The sequence below is a fragment of the Felis catus genome, chromosome F2 (assembly GCF_018350175.1).
Source record: "Felis catus isolate Fca126 chromosome F2, F.catus_Fca126_mat1.0, whole genome shotgun sequence".
Classification (NCBI taxonomy): Eukaryota; Metazoa; Chordata; class Mammalia; order Carnivora; family Felidae; genus Felis; species Felis catus.
In genome coordinates this window covers 73650411-73671697 of record NC_058385.1, presented here as the reverse complement: position 1 = coordinate 73671697, position 21287 = coordinate 73650411, and the positions used below count along the sequence as shown (strand labels likewise).

The window sequence follows — 21287 nt, the reverse complement described above, 5'->3', positions numbered from 1 at the left end:
CCTGTCAGTCATTCATCTAGAACTGGTCTGGAGAGCCACTCCGAAAATTTTGTCTTTGACTCAGGGAGGATAAAGCCATCTGTGTCCTAGAGTTCCCCCCCCTGAATCTACCCCGGTCAGACTATTAAGGTAACAACGCTGGGTGAGAGAGAACCATCCAGAGGGGGCCATACCGCCCATCCGTATGCTCATCCGTGTGTTTGTTAACCAAACGCACCCTCGTGCCTTCTCTACGCCAGGCTGGAGGCAGGAAGCATTACGGATGTTACCACGTGTAATGCTCCCCAGGCCTCTACGCAGCAGGTGTTGTTAGGCCCGCTTACCATTGAGGACCTGGTGCCCAGAGAGTGCGGGGCACCTGCTGGGCAGGGGGAGTGTCCTGCCCTCCTCCGCGGCCCCCACGCCCTTGACCTCTCCCACTGCATCAAGCCGCAGAGACACCAGCAGCTCCTGGCAGGAGGCACGGGGCTGTCATAACCCGACTCCTTAGAAATACTAAATCAGCTCAGGCCCATGCAGAGCCTTCTTCAAAAACCCATATTCACTCACTCACCATGTATGCCACAAGTACGCGGTGCACCTACTGTGTGCCAAGCCCTGTGTAGGGTAATGAGGGGAAGCCATCTCGTGGAGTGTATTGATGTGCGAAAACTTGTAGGATGGCTTTTCTCTGGTAGGTATCCCGCAAAGAAGGCCTGTGTCCTCATGCCCGCTAGGGTGAGGGGTGGAGGTAGAGAAATAGAGTGAAGAAATTAATACTTCCAGGTCACCTACTGCGTGCCAAGCTCTGTGCCACATCCTTGACAAACATCGTCTCATAGCAACCGGGGGAAGCAGGGAGTGGTCGTCCCCATTTTAAAGATGAGGTAACTGGGGCACCTGGGAGGCTCAGTCGGTTAAGCGTCTGACTCTTGGTTTCAACTCAGGTCATGATCTCAGGGTTCGTGAGTTCAAGCCCCGCGTCTGGCTCTGTGCTGACAGCACAGAATCCTGCAAGGGATTCTCTCTCTGTCTCTCCCTTTCTCTCTCTGCCCCTCCCCAGCTTGTGTGCATGTTCTCTCTCTCAAAATAAATAAATACACTTAAAAAATAATAAAGATGAGGTAACTGAGGCTCAGAAAGGGCACGGGTTTGCCCAAGGTCACCTGGATGGCAAGGGGTGAAGTTGGACGCAAGTCAAGGCACTGCTGGCTTTTGCACAAGGGCTTTTTATGTTGGACTTATTAATCATTTGTTTGCTTGGTCGGTTGGAACCAAGAACACTTTGGGCAGAATGAGGAAGTCCAGGGACCCCTTCTCAGAATACCCATCTTGAATTCATAAATGAAATGCATACGGTTACAAAAGACACTGATTATACTGACAACTGTCAAAATATGTGCACATCCGAGATGCAGTCGTGTCTGTGTTTCTCGGTGATGGATTTAATGATGAGACCTGGGGCCGCTTGAATACCGACATAATTCTGAAACACTATGAGCACAGCAGTCCCCGGAGAGAACAGGATATCAAATGCTCTGTGATTTCTGTTGTGGAAGACACAGGTTAAGACGGGGGCACTGAGGACAGTACTGGGGTTTATTGCCTACATTCGTAATTGAAAGATACGCTGATTTCAGTGAGTAAAGATGCGGTGTTTTCCCCCATCCAAGCTGAGGGACCGCTTCGCCTCCCAAGTCCCATCCTTGGAGGGGCGTCTGTGGCCACCGGGTTAGGGTGCCTGCTTCCTGTAATTCGTGTCATTTATACTGTTCGAGGAACATTTGAAAGGCTTTTTCTGTGAAAGTTGCTACCTGGGCACCATGGAGTGGAGGAAGTTATGGAGGCAGAGATGACGGGACAGGGGAAGGCATGAAGCTCGGGTACCTGCTGCTGGGAGCCAGGCACTTGATGTCCTGTATGTCATTTGAGCTCCACCTAAGCATAGGAGGAAAGGGAAGTGCAGAGAGGTTAAGAAACATGCCCAAGGTGTCATGGCTTATAAATTGCCAAGCCCTGTGCCACCCTGAGCTGCTAAGGCAGATCGAGCCCTGAGGGCATGCCTCCCCCATCACACGTGGAGGTCAATGTGTGAGTCTTTATGGAGAGGGCCGGGTGATTACGAAAGCCTGCACTCAAGGAGGAAAATTGTTCACTTTTGCTTATTTTGTAGCCAAAAGCTGGGTCTCTTGGATCGGGTTCGCCTTTCTAATCCTCGTGGTAGCAATACTAAAGGAAAGCTATTTACCCCTCTGAATGTAGATGCCATAGAAGAAAGTCCTCCTAAAGAACCAAAGCCTGTTGGCTTAAACAATAAAGAACGCTTCCGCACCGCCTTCCGCATGAAAGCCTACGCTTTCTGGCAGAGCTCTGAAGGTGAGGCCTGTCTTCTCCCTCACTCTGTCTCCTCCACTTCTCCCTTTGCCATGCCCGCCCCTTCCTCACCTCCCTCCCTCCCCGGTTGAATACTGTCCAGTCTGCAGAGTAGCCCGTCTCCACCCTTCCTGAACCAACTTCTTGCTTTATCCCATCTGTGTCCGCTGGGCTGGGGGCGCCTGTAATACATCCCCACACTTCAGGGAGCAGGGGGGTCCCGAGGTAGCTATTCTCTGTGCCAGGATCCCCACATTCGTCTGCACAGACCCCTCCAGGGAGCCTTGGGGCTTACTGCCATAGTTCCAAAGCGTAGCCACATTGAGGTGCATTGCCATGGAGGTCAATTTGAAGGACATAGGGGGCCAGGTGCAGAGTGATCTGGAGACCCAGGGGCCTCAGCACCCCAAGGGGTGGGAAGAGGTAATAGAAACGAGCCCAGTAGGCGGCAGCGGGAACAATACATACCTCGGTGTGTCCCTTGTGCTTATGACAAGGGAGGATAAGCAGTGCTCAGAAAGTGACCCCACAAGGTCTCAAGGGTAGTGACTGAATCTGGACTCAGGTGTGTCTGGTCGTAACCCCCATGAGGATGCCCTCTACTGCTTCTGAGAAGTCACTCAGGGCCACAGAACTCACGTCACCGCCTTCCTGGCCTTCTCCCCAGTCAACAGTCCTGAACGCAGGCGTCTCTGACTCCTGTCTGGAGCATAGGAGATGCCACGAAGGCCTGAATGGCATCACAACTGGAGAACACCACGTGGTTTCACAAAGTGGGGGCAAGGACTCTGGCGGTTGAGCTTAGAAGGCTCTGACTGAAGGGGGTCCCCAAGCCTTTCTAAGCGCCGTGGCCTGCTGGTTGACATGTGTGTCTCCCTCCCAGATGCTGGGACAGGTGATCCCATGGCAGAAGACAGGGCCTACGGGAATGACTTCCTCATCGAAGAGATGATCCCCACCCTGAAGGCCGCCATCCGAGCCGTCAGGTGAGGCCCCTTCCTCCCCACAGTGGGCCTCCCCAGGCCCCAGTTCAATTCCCACAGGATACTGGCTTTGGGAAGGTGTGTGGGAACTTGAGTAACTCCTGAATCAGGTCCAAGAGTATGTCAGTACTCCAAGGGAGATGCTGCTGGAAGAAAAATGATCTCTACAGCAGCAAGGCATCCTGGGTAACTCTTGCTCAGGCTCCTGACGGTATTTCTAATTGTCATGCTTTTTGTCTGGCTTTGGCCAGGTCTAGGAGAGGGGGAAGGGCATGTTGACATGGAGTTTTCTTCCTTTATAGGCTTCTTACCCAAAATAGCTTTTCTTATCTGTCTTCATCCATTAATATTTTCAACAAAATAGTCAATTATAGGATTTATGTGTGTGTGTGTGTGTGTGTGTGTGTGTGTGTGTGTGTGTATCAGATGAGACTATAATCTACCCTGGCCAGTGTTTGTTTTGCTTCAGAATTCCAGAAGAAAATTAAAAAAAAAAAATGCTTACTTACGGAAAACTTTGACCAGCATATGGGCTTACAAACAGTCTACAATGGTGGCTGTGAATTCTAGAAACTAAGTTGGATGGATTCTCCAAGAATTAGTTGGGATATTTTCAGCCAGAGTCCTAGCCCAGTAGATCAGGGAAGCACAATAGTGTCACAATATGTGAACCTCGGCAAAGCCGTTGACCTGTCATCTCATGACACCCCATGTGCAATGTGACAGAAATACAGCTGGACAAAAGCACAGCTACCTAGATTCATAACTGGTTGAATGATCTTATTCAAAGAAAACCAGTGAATGAATCTGTGTCAACCAGGAGAGAGGTCTCTGCTGGGATGGTCCACGGTCTGGCTTCTACCCTGTTCTTTTTAGAATTTTTATCGATGCCTTAGTTCAGGCATTGGCCAACTTTTTCTGTAAAGAGGAAGATAGTGGGGCGGCTGGCTGGCTGAGTCAGTTGAGTGTCCGACTTCAGCTCAGGTCACGATCTCACGGTTCGCGGGTTCGAGCCCCGCGTCGGGCTCTGTGCTGACGGCTCAGAGCTTGGAGCCTGCTTCGGATTCTGTGTCTCCCTCTCTCCCTGCCCCTCTGACGCTCTCTCTCTCTCTCTCAAAAATAAATAAACATTAATGTTTTTTTAAAAAAAGAGGAAGATAGTAAATATTTTAGGCTTTGTGGGTCGCAGGTCTGACCCTGTTGCAAGTACTCAGCTCTGACTTCGTAACACAGATGCAGCCATTTACCGTACATATGTGAATGGAGGTGGCTGTGTCCCAACATAACGTTACTTTCAAACACAGGCAGTAGGGCAGATTTGGCCTTCGAGCCACCCCCTGCTGACCGAGCTGTGTAAAGGGCAGGCTTATCAAATGACACCCAGTTGGAAAGGACGGCACGTACACTGGATGGCAGAATCAATATGCCAAAATAGTGTTGAGAGGCTGCCGTGGACTATAACCAACGAGGAACTCTGAAGGCCCTGCGGAAAGAGATCTGCGCAAGTAGGAGGAGCGGGGGCCTGGGGTAGGCCGTGTTTCTCAGCCCCGGCCTACAATTAGGGGTGTTAACGGACGCCGTGCTCGGTGGGGGTTGACCCCGTGATGGGGTTTTCAAGGAACATTAGCCATCTGGGGTGCCTTTATTGGTTCCCAGGATTATAGAGATGAGGGTTTGGCATCTATGAGTTTCAGGTGCCCCACTTTACTGAGAAAACCTGAGAACAGAAGCTAGTTCCTCTTTTCTAGGCGCTCACAAGCCAAATAATTAAAGAGGCCGTTGAGGAAGAAATTTGTCAGCTGCCCTCAAATAGAAGGCAGTGTGTCACAGTGATTAAGAGCATGACACTTGTCAGCATACAAACCTCGGTTTGAGAACAGCTCTGACATTATTAGCCAGATGGCCCTGGGAGGATGCTGGAGCTCTCTGGACCACAGCCGCACCATCTACGAGTTGATCTATTAGCAGATGGTTCGTCACATGCTTAGCTCAGTGTCTGCCCTATAGTGCATGCCCAGTAAATGTTACCTCTTATTGTTACTATGATTTTATTGTTATTCAGATGACTGAAGGGAGGTAATCATGAAGACCAGAGGCACTAGTCAGCCTCATTCTGGGTGGTTTGAAGGGAACCGGGACCATGAGTTGGAACTTCCCACCATCAAGTCATTTTCTCTTTGGTTCTTTTCTCTCCCTGCCCCTGAGTTTGTTAGACTTGAATTATAGTTTCCTTCTCTCTCTACTCATGAAGCACAAATGTCTCTACCTCACCTTGCAGAATTCTACAATTCCGTCTCTATAAAAAAAAATTCAAGGAGACTTTGAGGCCTTACGACGTGAAGGATGTGATTGAGCAGTATTCTGCAGGACATCTCGACATGCTTTCCAGGATCAAGTACCTTCAGACAAGGTAAGACAGTGGCATCTGGAGGAATGATGGTCTCTTGACCACTAAGGAGTCAAAGCCAGATGAGCCTAGACCTTAGGGTGAAAGGCCCTCAGAAATGATCCAGAATGCCGGGGAGAAAGTTTAAGAACAAAAACGTTCATCAAGCACTGTGTACGTCAAGGCCGACAAGCACCAAACAGGCCGTGAAGAAGCTCTGTGACATTGACCTTGGCCAAGGTCAACACCCCAATCGGTCCTGGTGGAGAGAAGGCATATGTCTGGCTAGCCCCTGACTATTATACTTTGGATGTTGCCAACAAGATTGAGATGATATCAATTTGCCCAATTCTAAATACAAATTTTTCACTATATTGAAAATGTTTGAGTGTTATTTCTAATAGTGAAAATATGGAAACACATCAATGCCCAAATAATAATTGCCACCATTTTTGTTGAGCACCTACACCTATGTGCCTAATCCTTTGTAACCTCATAAGGTATTGCATTGTGGGTGTCCTTTTACTGATGACAGAACCAAAGCTCAAAGGGCAATGGAGTTACCCAAGATTAATCAGTGGCAGAGCTGGAAGTCACACGAGATCCAACTGGCTACACAACTCCTGTTCTGTCTGACACAGCACACTCCACTTCCCCAATTATATAAAAGTACCGATTAAGAAAAAAATGGTGTCTGCTCTCATTAAAAAGTTATGCAACCGTCAAATGACATTTAGATAATGTATAGGACGAGATTAAAAACTTATGTCCTCTTTGAATATATATATGCACAATATGATTACGAATAATAGTCGGACATATATACATATGCTTAAGTATATACAAATGGTTATGTTGATATATATTCTCTGCATCGATCTTATGACACTAATAATATATACATACAATATAATTACACAAACACATGCACATACATTTACTCAGAAATATATACATGTACTCCCCATAGGGAACCTACAGAAAAGGACTACGTCTTCCGCCAAAGGATTACAGTGGCTGTACTGAGAGAAAGAGTCCATATGTGATTTTTTTTCCGGTTTTTAAATTTATCAAATCTTTAATGAATTGTAAAAATATTCTTTTAATAAGAAAAACCATTTTATTTGTGTGTGTGTTTCCTAATGCTATTTAACGTAGATGTTACAGTAACAATAATATGTTAATATTTTTTACAACTTCAGTCAATATTCACGTACATTGTTTATTTTATTTTAATTTTTTAATTTTATTTAAATCCAAGTTAGTTAAAATATAGTGTAATAATGATTTCAGGATAGAATTTAGTGAAAACCGTTTTAAAAAACTGAAGGACAATATGATGTCAAGACATAGAACTGACATCATGAAACCAAAGCCCTGTGGGAGGCTCGCTCCCTGGCCTTTGTAAGATTTCCAGTAGACACAAGTCCAGTCCTGCTGGGACCTTGGGTTTCTCATCTGAATAATGTTTCTCTGCCGTAGTGTCCTGCAGAATTAACAGGACCATCAGATTGAATGAGTTGGAAGTTAACGATGATGTTGGGTTGGAGGAACGCTTATCTGTGACCTTGCTTAATCCATACCTGGGACATCGACCGTCACTTCCTATCATAGTGGCGGACACACAGTCAGTGCTCAATGCCTGCTTCACGAATAGATTTGCGAATGAGTTCTGAGCCTAACATGCTGCTATTTCTGCAAATATGGCTCCCTGAGAGATGGAGGGAGCCTGACGTCTAGGACAACACCAGATCAAAATACTGGCCCGTCTTTTTATTTTCTTTTAATGTTTATTCATTTTTGAGAGAGAGAGAGAGCGAGCATGGAAGGGGTAAAGAGAGAGGCAGACAGAGGATACGAAACAGGCTCTGAGCTGTCAGCAGAGAGCCCAGTGTAGGGCTCGAACTCAAGGACCATGGGATCATGACCTGAGCCAAAGTGGGTCGCTTAACCGACTGAGCCACCCAGGAGCCCCAGAAACATTGGCCCATCTTAATGCACGCAGTGTAGACCTTCACACTGCTGTTACTTTCAGTATTTATTAGGCACAAGTATTCCAAAGAGTCATGGCTGGAGGTTGACCACCTGGGTAGCCAACTGCATATCCCCAGCCATGCTGATATGTGACCAGAGAGAAAAGAAGGGCGATTGAGTACATGGTGGTGTCAGCGGAGGAGGGCGTGGCCTTTGTGGTCCTGGGCCTGTGATGAACCTTTGAGGTCGCTCCCACACCCGTCCCAGTCCCACAGGGCAGTGGGGGCATTTGTCTCCATTTGTGTTCAGAGTGAAATGGATAGGGAGCCGGTGCCTCACGCAGAAATGGAAGTGAGGTACAGGGCGGGTGTGAATCTGTCCCTCCAATGGCCAGGAAGCCTGCAGGACAGCAGAGATGTGCACGGCTGAATACGAAGCCTAGGGTTTGTCAAGAAAACTCACTAGTCAGATGTTTGAGGAAAGAATGAAAGATTTGGAAGACCAGGCAGGCTTGTAGCACACGTTTCCTATAGGAGCTAACAGGATGTGACCCTCACCCTCTCTCTGTGGTTGAGCTGCCTGTCTCCCCTGGGATGGGGAGATACCCTCATATCGCTGGACCAAATAATAATAATAATAGTAATAATATGCGGAAATTAAAAATTCTCTCTCTCCTTTGCTCCCGCTTTCTCCCTCTTCCCCTACCCCCCCTTTCCTTTCTCTTGTATATTTCAAACCTTGCCTGACTAAAGAGAGAATAGAAGCAGTTGTTCTCCTGTCTTTACCTGTAATGCTCTTTGTAATGTAACCCCCTCCTTGTGTGTCTCTTCCAGAATAGACATGATTTTCACCCCTGGACCTCCGTCTACCCCAAAACACAAGAAGTCTCAGAGAGGGGCAGCATTCACCTACCCATCCCAGCAATCTCCCAGGTGGGGCACGGAGACGTGGACTGACCAGCGGCGTGGCCCATCCCCGTCCCCAAATCTCAGCTCGCTCCCTTCATGGTTGGGTGGGGTGGCCATTCCCCTCAGGAAAGTGAAGAAAAGAGCTTGAAGCCTCTTCTCTCTGGCTTGTGGCCATTTGTGAGGTTTCTGTAACAAAAGACTGCCCACCCCTCTTCCCAGACCATGTGGGGGACACTCCCTTCCACGGTTAATGAAAATGAACATAATAATGTCTGTGTTATAAAATAAGATGAGGCCTGTGAGTTTATCGGAATGGAAAGAATAGCTCATGTGGGCAGAGTTGAGGCGTTCTTGCTCCGGTCGGCCTTTGGCTTTGCCTACATAGTCGGCCCTGTGTTGACCGATCCCAGTCCCAGAGAAGGAAATCAGATGTGCGGCCTCTCGCCACATCATCGCGGGCAGAGCGTGTCCGTCAGCAGGGAAGTTCTGCTCGTCCCACACAAAGTGTTTGGAAATGTTCCTTGCACAGGTCCCGAGGAACCGGGAGCAGTCCCGTCGGAAGGCCAACGCCCAAATGTACACCTTCTTTACTCCCAGAGGGCTTCAAAGCAGGGAACATAAATGAGTGAAGGGAGTCAGGCTTAAGAGCTCACACACACCTTATAACAACCAGGCTCCTTATTAGAAATGAAGCAAGAGCATAAGAGTGATGATGGAAGGCATCTGACCTTCAGCTTCAGTCCTGGGGATAGAATAAGGGAGTGTGGGCCCTGACAACCTGGAGGGCACTTGCCGTCACCAAAGGAGGTCATTGTCACTCCGATCTGCTGTGCTAATGTTAGGAATCAATATCCTCTGTTTCCGGATAGTCTAATTTGTCAGGAAGAGCCCATTATCCAGATGTCACGTGAACTTTCTTATTTTTGAAATGGCTGAAATGTCTTAAAACTTTTTGAGCCAAGGAAAACACTTAGTGGGCTAGAATTAGCACGTGGGCCCCGAGCTTCTGACGTCTGCTTTAATTCAAGACCACTCAGCCGGAGACAGGCCAGGGACGTAGCAGGAGTGAGTAGCCTATGAGAGAGAAAACCAGCTACCTACAAAGTGCCTGATGCAATGGTTTTCAGCAACAGCCGGGCTCCCTGAAGATTCTCTTCTGCATAGATTGTAACCCACACCGGCATGGAGCCCGTGCGAGGCACATCTCAACCCCTTCTCCGCCAGCATCCATTTTTGCATCGTTCTCCAGATTCAGCATCTGTAACAGAGGAGATATTGACACCCACTACATAGGATTTCAGAGAGTGAACAACCCCACCCCACCCACCCTACCCCACACCCCTTGGAGTAGAAGCTCTCCGCCATAGTCCAACGCTAAAAGCCAAAGAAAGGACTATACTTTAAAGGCACTGAACCCTCAAGGCTCAGTTAGCTGATGTATTAACTTTGACCCAAAGCCTCCTAAGACAGCTTCGTATTTGGCTTCCGATAATTGCTGCAGAGAAAGTAAGACACCAGTGCTGCAGGCAGGAAAATGCTAGCCTTTCTTGACTCACGTGTGCCTCCAGAGTTGAGCGGGCCTCTTCCAGACTGCATCAGCATGAGCATGGGAACGATAGCTCCCGGGATCATGGTCCGCTCTGCTGAGACAGCCTGGCAAAGCAAAGACAGATACAACAATCTTACAGACTCGTTGGCTCTTTCCTAGGAACGAACCGTACGTAGCCAGAACATCCACATCAGAAATCGAAGACCAAAGCATGATGGGGAAGTTTGTGAAAGTTGAAAGACAGGTAGGTCTTTCCTTTTCCTTACCAAAAAAACAAAAAGCATATAAAATTTATTTTCAAATGTCATTTTTTTTTTCCATCGGGAGATAACGATGGTTGAGTATCTGGGTATCTACCATTGAGAAGAAGGATGTGGAAATTAAATCGTGATTTGGCACTTACTGGCTCGGTGTCACATGCAAGTTCATTGTGCCGAGCCTCAGTTTCCTCACCTGCAAAATGGGGATTCTAACACCTCATAAGGTTGCTATGAGGATTGAATGAGTTGGTACACGCGAATTACGTAGACGAGTGGCCGACATATGATAGACACTCAGCAAATATCGCTGCTGTTCCCACGTGCCCCACGGTGCTCCCTTAAGAAATGATAGTTCCCTTCCCCACATGTCCTGGGTCCCTAATCCTTCCCCCAGAGTCCGGGTCAGTGTGTGGTCCCTGCGAGGAGGCCTGGGGCAGGGCGGGCTGTGGGTGGGTTCGGTCAGGGCAGAAAGAAAAGCCATTCACGCCCAGCTCACCTCGCATTTCCGCAGCAAAGGGCTTATATTAGAGCGTAGTGCCTTCAAGTGCACATCAGATAAATGGCACTGTCAGTTCCCACTAGGGTCCCCACCAACCTTCTTATTTTATTCATCACCCCAAATTGGATCTGCTCAAGAGAGGCAAGAGGAAACTTGAATGATTATTCCTTCCTGGCATTTCAAGAATATCATTTTTCATTTAAAGATTTTAATTTATAATCTCAGCTCTCCCATTTACCGCCTCTGTGACCTTTGACAAGCTACTTCCTCTCTCGGGGCCTCTGTTTCCTCACCTGTAGAAGAGAGGTAATCCCAGTCTTAGGGATTGTGGTGAAACCCCCTCCTAGGGTTGTGGTGAAATGAGATGAGTTAACAACTCTAACGGGCACCAAGAAGATCAGGTACCTAGTAACTGCTCTGAGTCTTAGTTGCCAGGAAGGCTTGGATGCTGTCTCAACCCCTACCTGGTTCCGTGCTTCCTGGGGGGGGTCGTGAGTCGTCGGGGAGAGAACGTCACCCGTGCCTACACGCACATGCACATGGGACACACACAAAGACAGAGCCGGTTCCCAGTTTTGCGGGTAGGAGCAGATACAGCTTACCTCAGGGCGGCTCGCGTGCCAAGGCCCCTGCGTGGACCCTCAGCTCTGGGGGGCACAGCCCTTGCTACTGACTGCCCTCGTATCTTTGTTAACACCGCACGGAGGAAGAACGGACACTCAAATCCACATGCTTCTGTCGAAGTGAATGTTTGCAAATCAAGAACTCCCTCTCCTTGACCCCACCGTCAGCAGCAAGGCCACCTGCTCCTCGGGTAAAACTTGTCCTCGGGTCACTTCTCTGGTTCCAGCCTTCCCTTCCCAGAAAGCCCCCGTCAGGTGGGTTCTAGGTTAGCGGTAACGGCTGCTCGGGGCTCAGAGTCAGGAAGCGCGAAATAATTAGCTGTGGTTAAGATTATGATTCGCAGGAACCCTCTCGCTTTCCAAAAAGTAGACGCCGTGGTTATTTCCTCCCGCCTGGTAACGGGTCCCCCCACAGCCCTGCAAAGGCAGTGATTCCCAGGTCCGTGTATTTTTCAGGTTCATGACATGGGAAAGAAACTGGACTTCCTCGTGGATATGCACATGCAGCACATGGAAAGGCTGCAGGTGCACGTCACGGAGTACTACCCGACCAAGGGCACCTCCTCGCCGGCCGACGTGGAGAAGATGGAGAACAACCGAGATCCTGATTTGAAAACCATCATCTGCAACTATTCGGAGACGGGCCCCCCCGAGGCCCCCTACAGCTTCCACCAGGTGCCCATTGACAAAGTCGGCCCCTACGGGTTTTTTGCCCATGACCCAGTGACCCTTCCCCGAGGAGGACCCAGTTCGGGAAAGGTCCAGGCGACGCTTTCCTCCTCAGCAACGACGTATGCAAAAAGGCCCACCGTCCTGCCTGTCTTGACTCTTCTCGACTCCCGAGTGAGCTATCACTCCCAGGCTGAACTGCATGGCCCCTGCTCGGACCGGGTCTCCCCTCGGCAGAGACGGAGCATCACGCGGGACAGTGACACGCCCCTGTCCCTGATGTCGGTCAACCACGAGGAGCTGGAGAGGTCTCCGAGTGGCTTCAGCATCTCCCAAGACAGAGACGATTACGTGTTTGGCCCCAACGGGGGGTCGAGCTGGATGAGGGAGAAACGTTACCTCGCCGAGGGTGAGACAGACACGGACACGGACCCCTTCACACCCAGTGGCTCCCTGCCTCTGTCATCCACAGGGGACGGGATTTCTGATTCCGTATGGACCCCTCCCAACAAGCCCATTTAAAAGGGGTCAGGGGCTGCGTCCTCCTTGTAATGTAGACACACGTTGTATGGCTCACTTGCTCTCACAGCCAACACTTAGCAGTGAGACCACCAGTGGCTGCGTAAAAACACATGCATGTGTGCGGCGGCCTCCCACCGGGCAGGGCCTTCTTCCTCCCCAGGTCACCACAGTGAAGCCGCTTCCTTTTCAGCATGGTTTGCATGACTTTACAATATATAAATGGTACCGCTAATCTCTTCTAGGATACACATTTATCTGCTGTTCTTACTTTAAATCATGATTGGACCAGTACGGGGAGAAATTATCGACGAGCCGTGCTACTTGTCCGTTTGGGTTTTGGTTTGGTAAGCGGGGAATGTAGTTTAAGTTATTTCTCGAACCACTGCCCCTTTGTGTAAAACAGTTCGGTGATTAACTGTTTTCTACGGCAAGCAACTAGTTTGCTCAGCAAAAATGCATTGCGTGTCAATGAGGTGGCCAACCGAGCTAAAACGCTAGGAAAGGAACAAGGCAGTCATCGCCTATCCAAAAGCAAGAATTTTAAAACTTACCTGATTAAGGAAAAACTAGCAAAACCATCTCAAAGCTCTCAAAGGGACCTCACCTGGTCTGCCATTGTCTGGTATCATGCCTCGGTTTCCTCATCTGTGGTAATCCCAAGTGTAGCATTTCAAGTGAGTTATGAATTGACGGGGAGAAAATACACACACACATACACACTCACACGCAAGTTCAAATCGTGTCCAATTTATGTAGCCAAAGATAATGAAATGTATCAGAAGTAGGGTGCCCCTCTGGGCAGGAGCTAAGTTCAGTGCCTTCAAAATGAGGTTTCAACTCCCATGCCTCCCCCTGATACTTGTACAAAATATCCATCTCAGATGAAAATTGGAAACCAGAAATTATCTGGTCCAAGTTCTCCTTTGTAAAAATGAGAAGCCTTTGACTCCTGTAGAGACGAGCCGGGGTCGGTCCATCGTCCCCTGGAGACCCGGGACTCCAAGCCCAGTCAGCTGACTCGTTCCATGCCCTGGTCTCCTCCTTTCACACCACTCTGCCCTTTATACGATGGGATCCAGAAATTGTGCCGAGATACCTGTCCTTGTCGTGTGGCAGGCGCCTACAACACAATTTTCCCGGCAAGAGGGGGCTGTTTGCTTTTATTGCAAAATGTGCTTGCCTGACGCATTGCATTTCGGATCCAGAAACACACACACACACACACACACACACACACACACACACACACACACTACAAGCAAGCTTCAACATTTACTAATATGCAAAAGGGCAAAATTTTCAGAATCATCCAACTCTACCCCTCCAGATTTTTTAAACCACACGTAGCCGTAAGATTAGCCAAAGTGCGAACAGAGCCTCTGAGAGCACTGCCCTCGTGGATGAGTATTCCATATTAAGCACAAGCCCTCCTGTGACCTCTTACGAGATGTCACTACTCTCTGAAACACTTTGATGGAGAAAGGTTTCTGTTAGGCTTGGGCGGGGTTAGCTAAATGACTAGGCCACAGTATCACTGTCTCGCTGTTATCCCACATCTAAGCGCTGGTTGTGGGTGGTTACCATGGTGACCATCAAGCGGATCAAAAGGGCCTAACCATCTACATGCATATTCCACTGTGGCAGATACCTGGTTGATGGTTTCATCGTGACCTGATGCAGGACTCTTGTACTGTGTTAGAAGGCAGAACTAGTTTCTCAGAGATGGGCTCCTTTCGACCCCCATGTCAACAGCTACTGTGCAAAAGGCTCAGAGTACAATAATAATGAAGGTTTGGTCCCTGACGTTAGCAGGGCACAACCAAAGCCTGCAGTCTTTGGCCCAGGGCAGGCATTGTCAGGGGTAGGTGACATTTACATGGAGTATCTCACAGAGAGGTATTGACGTTGAGGTCTGAGTGGGAAAGACACAGGAACGAACACACACTTCGGATATGAACCTCCTCCCCTATGGTGTGCCATTTGACCTTCTAACAATCTGAAGGGCAAAGGGAATGGGACACATGCATGAAAGTGCCACTGGAGTTAATGACCTAAGAAACCCAATGCCCCTTCCTTAGGGTTTGGTTCTTGCTTCTGACCTTCCTGGAATCTTTTACTACAAATGATTGAGCTTCTATCATCCAACACATTACTATGGTTTTCTTTATGTACATGAGTTATTTGAAACAAACAAAAAAACTGAAGAATGAATCAAAGCCTCCACATAGGCACCAATTATTTTTACCTACCTTATGAATATTCTTGCAGAACCGACTGGCCTCAGTACCTTACAAATACATGCATTCGCCAGGAACTCAATGGAGTCCTCAGCAGGATAAGTGAAACTTTCTCATCCTCAAGCTAAAAATAGTTACCATGGATCCAAAGTCAGAGGACCGCCTTGGGTTCTTTTAAAAACCTACAAAGGATAAGAGCTTGTATTATCTCTTAAACCACAGGAGGACAGCCTAGCTTCCCCTGCTGGATCATAAGGCCAGGATGACAGAGATTGGGTTTGTGTCAATTATCATCATGTCTCCAACATGTAGTAAGCTGTCATTATCAGTGTAGACGAAGACAAAACACATTTTTCATGAATGACTAAATGGTAAGACTTTTTAAAAGCTATTCTTTCCCATCTAAAAAAAAAAAAAAAAAAAAGTGATCTTCTGGAATTTGCTGCTTGGATATCCCTTAAAAAAAAAAAGTCATCCCAGAAAAGCAAGCCAAATCTGTTGAAGTTATCTGCTCATGAACAACATCATCATCATGGCTGGCATTGATGAAGCAGAAATTCAAGGTGTAGAGTTGAACTTAAGTTATGGGGAGAAACAACGTGTGCTTCCACAAAGATCTTTTTGTCAGACACAAGAACAGCATGATGGAAAAATCCAACAGAACAGGCTAATAATGCCCAAGATTATTCTACTTCAGATTTATCAGTGGTCCTGAAGCTTGCAGGAAAACTGCAATAGTTTTAGCAGAATACCATGAAGTTGTGACAAATTAATTCCATTATAAAAACTGGGAATTATTTCCTCGAGTGGAACCATAATCCCATTATAGGAGTTCAGTCTCTCTGTGTCACACTATGATATATGAACACTTCAAGAAGTCATTTTTTAGCAGAATCAAAATGAATGAGATCAATCTATCTTCCAAATGTTAGGTGAGAGGTGATCCTGTCAGGCTGAGAAGAAAGCAGTTGAGATCAAGTGTGCGTTTTGACCATCAAACACCAGCACACAAGCAAACACGAAAAGTTTAAGAAAAAAAAATTGTGAGAGGCAAAGGAAAAAAAACCATCAAACTGAGAAAGTTCTATTCACTGACTATTCTTTTTCTGGGGACTAAGAGCTTGGACTTCTTAGATATAATATGGATATAATAAAGCTCTAGTTTCAATGAAAACATCTAGAAAACACCAAGATATACAATAGTTCAAAATGAGCTAATTAGTCAGCAGTGAATGCATTATGCCTTGCCATCTTTGTGCAAGGCAGTTCCTAGACACTAAGTTGAAAGAATAATTACTTGTAGAAAATCCCAATATAATAAGATATACTCAAATTTGCAAGACCATTCTCCTAAATCCATGCCGCTCTACCAAGAATGTAATAAAAACATTTATTTGTTTACCCATTTACAAGATTTACTAAGCACCACCATCTGCTAGGCACTGTGCAACATACTGGAAATTCAGAGTTAAGAAAACCACAGTTCCTGCCACCGAAGAGCTAGGAATCTGGTGGCCTCAAATATTGGAGGCCCCTACAAATTAGGTCTACCAGGAATGGAAGGTATCTGATTTTATCCCCGAAGACATCTGCATAGATAGGAACACTTCCTCACGTGGAATCGGTGGGAGATTGAGCATGGAGGAAAGTAAAAGCATGAATTCTCCATCAAAATGATAATGATACCATCAGTTCAGGGAAGACTGAGTGGTTGAACTTTGAGTTTGGGTTCAATGCACTGGGCTTTATAGCTCCAGATAAACTATGTACAAAAGAAGTTCTAGACTATCTGAGAACATTCTTGGGAAAAAACTAGCTTTCTCCTCCTCTCCAGATCCCTACAATGATTGAGTCCAGGCAAGAAGCTGGGATACCTCCATTTCATTATGTTGACCAAGAGAGACTTGTGGTACTAGCCAAGACATATATTTCAAGAGAAAAGTGTCACTCTGCCAGTGGGACTCTGCTAATCAAATTCTCCTGAAGTGAGAGAAGAAATTTGTTCAGTGGTCTAAGTTGACTTCACTTTGGGCAGTACTGACAAGCATATCCCCAGCTTCTCCCAGAAGGTGCCATGTAGCTGGCCTTTGTTTTCTGTGAATATGCTTCCAAGGCACGTAGGACCATATGGATTTCCTTTGCTTTCTGAACCCCAGGCATCCTTAGGAATTTGCCTCGTGTCCTCACTTGTCCTTGGAGGCTTGCTTATTTGAAGATAAACTTTTTTCAAAGAGTAGAAGTCCTTTCTTGGCATCCAAATCACCCAAAGTTTTTATGTTACTGATATTACACTACTCAAAACTGAGCTAAGAGTTCCCTAAACAAGGCAGCAGGTACCACTTCTCTGATGCCCAGATTAGAACATGTTAAGAACCAGGCTATCTCTATAGCTTTCATGGCTTGGGAAACCAGCAGTGGAAATCTCAAAGAGATATAAAGGATCTAGAGATGACCTGGATGAAAATTTGAATCTCAGGACACTCAAAAGTGTTTGACTTTCCTGGTCTGTTTTGATGTTCAAATGAGACAATCGATATATATATATTTAAAGCCCCTAGTACAGTGATGGCTGGAGACTCTTACACGTGCGCTTTTTTTAATACTGTAAATGGACGCCATTGCCTCAGTCTTTGGTATTATTTATGAATTCTAAATTTACCCCAAGAAATCCTTTTTAGAAGAAGAGTGGTGGAGATACAATCCCGATTCAGGCACTTTTGCAATGGCTTTTTTTCTTTTTTTTTTTTTTTTAAGTACATCTCTACCAATGAAATGAGGAAGGACAGGAATGTTGGAATGAAGGTGGCAGGACTGTTGGGTTGCGGTTGATTGGGTTGTGGCCGTTCCCTTGGACACACAATACCACCTGTTGGACCATTCTCTCAAAGGATGATCTCTAGGAGGCAATGCCAAGTAGCAGGGATAATTAAATATGAAGGAACTAGTGGCTGCAATGAGGAAAGTTAACCAAGCCATGATGTCGGTCAGACAGCACCCTGGCAATGAATGGAGAACTTCCAGAGGAAAGGGTTCAAGCTCGCTCAAACTCGCCCTGGGGGGATTTGTTCCCAACCTCTAACAACCTCAACTTTGTTATCCCCGTAGGAAAAGTGTGACCAGTAGGTTGCTTTATTATAATAGAAGCAGGGAGATACAATTTCATAGATTCTTGATGCTCAGAGCAAGAAGAGTCCTTGATCATCAAGAACAATCACTTCTCTGCTCAGATCAGGAAGTAGAGGCTCAGAGTAAAGGGAGTCACACTAGCCACTCTGTGTCTGAGTAAGTGATTGGGCAGCAGAGTGAATCAAGAACCCAGGTCTCCTAACTCCTGGTCCAGATATCAGAGATCAGATATGGAAGGTAAGTAACAACTGAGAAGAAAACATTACAAGTGGGCCCAGAAGATGAATGAGAACTTCCTGGCCCACTCCGGAAACTGCTAAACCAGATGCATTGATTGGAACTCACTCCTGTCTCTGGAATATGATTGATCTCATGCCTTGAAAGATGACAACGTTTCTTCTCCCAAGATCCTGCTGACTCTCAGAAGGCCTGGCAAAACCCACGGCTGCTGTGGGCAGTTGAGAAAAGGGATAAAGAACAGCCTCATGGCCATGCAAGCACTCTCCTTCACTTCTCTGGCCTCGACAACTCTGTCCCCTCCTTGTCCTGCTAAGCCTAGACTGTTTCTATTCTTTGGCCCCCTCCCCTGGACTCATTCAGCTCCAGAGCCATCACCCAGGTTGTATCCTCATCCAGAAGCCAATTTAACAGGATTCTTCCTTGGGAAAAAAAAATCTGTGTTTTTGATTTCAGGAAATGGGATGTGATTTCTTTGGGGATCAGTATGACCCCAAGTCATTAGTTCTACTAAGGTATCCCTTTGCAGTGGGATCTCTGTCTCCTGCTTTGTCTCAGAACATGCCCATGTTGGCCGGATCACAACTGGCACTCTAGGGTTGTCACTAAAAGTTGCAAAGAAGCAGACAAGATCCAACTTAAGACACCTTATGTTTGTGTAACTGGGAAATTATTTTAGAAAGTAAACAGGCCTCTGTTGGCTCAAATGAGGATTAACATAGTTGGTTTCCACTTATGTAGTGCTTGGGATAGATTTGCCAGAATTTGGTAGGCCTCCCGATAGCCCTTGCTAGACCCCGTAAATAGACGTCCAGGTCTCCTGAGTTAGACTGAACCAGAAACTTCTAAGACAAAGTCAGAATGATGGCAGTAATTTTAGACTGTCATTCTACCTGTTTTCTTAGCCTCTAAATAGCCCTGTTCTGTGGTTTAAATAAGTTTCAGGGGGAAATAAGTCAAAAATGGGCTCTATGTAAGAATAACCTGAGTGTGACTTATAATTAAGCAGTCAAAAGCCTGGCCTAATGCTTAGGAATATCTTTGTAATTCCTCTTATATTTGTCAAATGGACTATAATCTGATGCCTAAGAGGAGTGAAAAATGGGAACGTGTTTTCTTCCAGTGTTCCGTTCTCTCCTTCTGCCCACAAGACGGGTCAAGGAAAGGGAGAGAAACTTACCCAAACTGTCTTTCTGAGTTGCATGTGATGTGATGGTCTCTCTCTTGACTTCTGCGGTCCTCACCACAACCCCATGTAGGCGGTGTTGTTGTCTCCCTCATACAGTCGAGAGAACTGAGGCTAGGGGCAGGGGTTGGGGGGGGATACGTTGCCAAAGGTCACTCATTATAGAAGTGCTGGGTTTGTAACCAAAGCTCATGTACCTTCAAAATTCATGTCTCCCCCTACTGAATCTCCTACATCAATGGAAATGCTCCCACATCATGCCCTGCGGTCCCCTACCAAGACTTGCCCTCCTATATCCAGTTGACTTTGTAGTAAAACAATCAGACCCATTGATTCCCTGGATAGAGTAGTGATCCCTGTGTCAGCTTCTCCACTTGGCTGTTCAGTGGGTCCTGCCTATTCCTTTGAGTGGGCTCACAATAGAGCTGCTAGTGGCAGAAAATAATGCCACATTAATTCTTCACCTCGTTCATGGTGGAATCCATTAGTTCTTAGAGCTTGGTGTGGCTGCAGATAATCCCACAAATGCCCCTTATTCTCTGCCCCCAAGCATCTCCTGTCATTGTTTTATCCAAACATATTCAAATGTCCTTCCTGCCTCTGGTCTTTTATCTCTAGGCTATACCTTTATTTCAGGGCTTTGAAATCCTGCAGAAACAGGTGAGTCTGCAAAAACATTCTTTGGGAGGCCAAACGCTCAGAACAGTTGTGTTTCTCTTCCTCAATATTCAAAAGATCACAGGTCCCGGTGGAAGTCAACCTGATCTGGTAATTGGGCCCCTGCCCTCCTCTGAATACTTTTTCAGGCGAAGAGGGAGCAGCTCCACCCTCCACATTCCTTGAGGGTTAAGAATTCACATGCGAGAACAACCTCCAAGATTGGTGGCAGCCAATTTTCAAGTGTCAGAGATTTTGCTGTTGGGGACACGAGGCAGGCTCTGCCCCATCTCAAAAGTCACCTTAGCAAGATGGGTCCACTTCATCAGATTTGTCAATCATTTCCTGTTTTAAAGAGAAAAATGCTCTCTACGTTGCTTTCAGTGGGATATGGCTTTTCTTCCTTTTTTTTTTTTTTTTCTTTCTAACATAGCAGTGATGGAAAACACAAATCTCTGCAGAGTAGATCGAGACTTCCAGTGACATGAATCCATTGTATTTGATTTTGGATTGTATTTTCTTTAACCCCCTTTAATGGCATAAAATTCTGGTGCCTTGCTCCCTGAATTTGTCTCCATGCTACAAGTAGGCTTTCTTCACATTCTGGCTTACACGGGAACACAACTATTCCACAAGTGGCCTTTAGTGCTCTTTATAATATGATTTCCTGTAATTTTTAAACTGTATGTGTAATTTCTATTCTGGCTCTGGCCAATATTTGAACAACTTTAATCGGTTGATTTCCATATATATTATGCAAACACTTCTTACCTGATTTTTTATGTTCTATCTTAAAACAGATACTGCACCACTTATTAATAAATAGACATTTCAATGGTCATGGGACAGAGTGTTATTTGCCCCATTGGCAACATGGAGTGACAACACTGTTGTCGGTTGTGGGAAGGGGGGTAAAAGAGGAGACATGAGCATATCTGTAAGTGTGAGGAAAGAAACAATTGAGAGGGAGGGGATAAAGACTCAAGAAAGAAACTATGATGGAGGCAAGAGTGATGTGGATTACTCTTGGACCCATAACATGTGAATCACACTCCCCAGAAACGACCACTATACAAAGGCTGGAGGTACAGCATTTCATAAAATATTATCCCACCTTCA

General features: G+C 46.6%; 1 protein-coding gene across 1 annotated transcript in view; it reads left to right on the top strand.

The window, feature by feature from the left end:
• The window catches only part of KCNQ3 (potassium voltage-gated channel subfamily Q member 3), a 318119-nt gene extending 297110 nt beyond the window's left edge, over window positions 1-21009 (top strand). The window contains exons 10-15 of the mRNA XM_023248670.2: window positions 2153-2355; window positions 3236-3338; window positions 5614-5745; window positions 8529-8627; window positions 10312-10396; window positions 11991-21009. Of these exons, the coding sequence (XP_023104438.2) occupies window positions 2153-2355; window positions 3236-3338; window positions 5614-5745; window positions 8529-8627; window positions 10312-10396; window positions 11991-12725 (1357 nt within the window). The 3' untranslated portion in view covers window positions 12726-21009. The remainder of the gene's footprint in view (window positions 1-2152; window positions 2356-3235; window positions 3339-5613; window positions 5746-8528; window positions 8628-10311; window positions 10397-11990) is intronic.
• The last annotated feature ends 278 nt before the right edge of the window (window positions 21010-21287 follow it).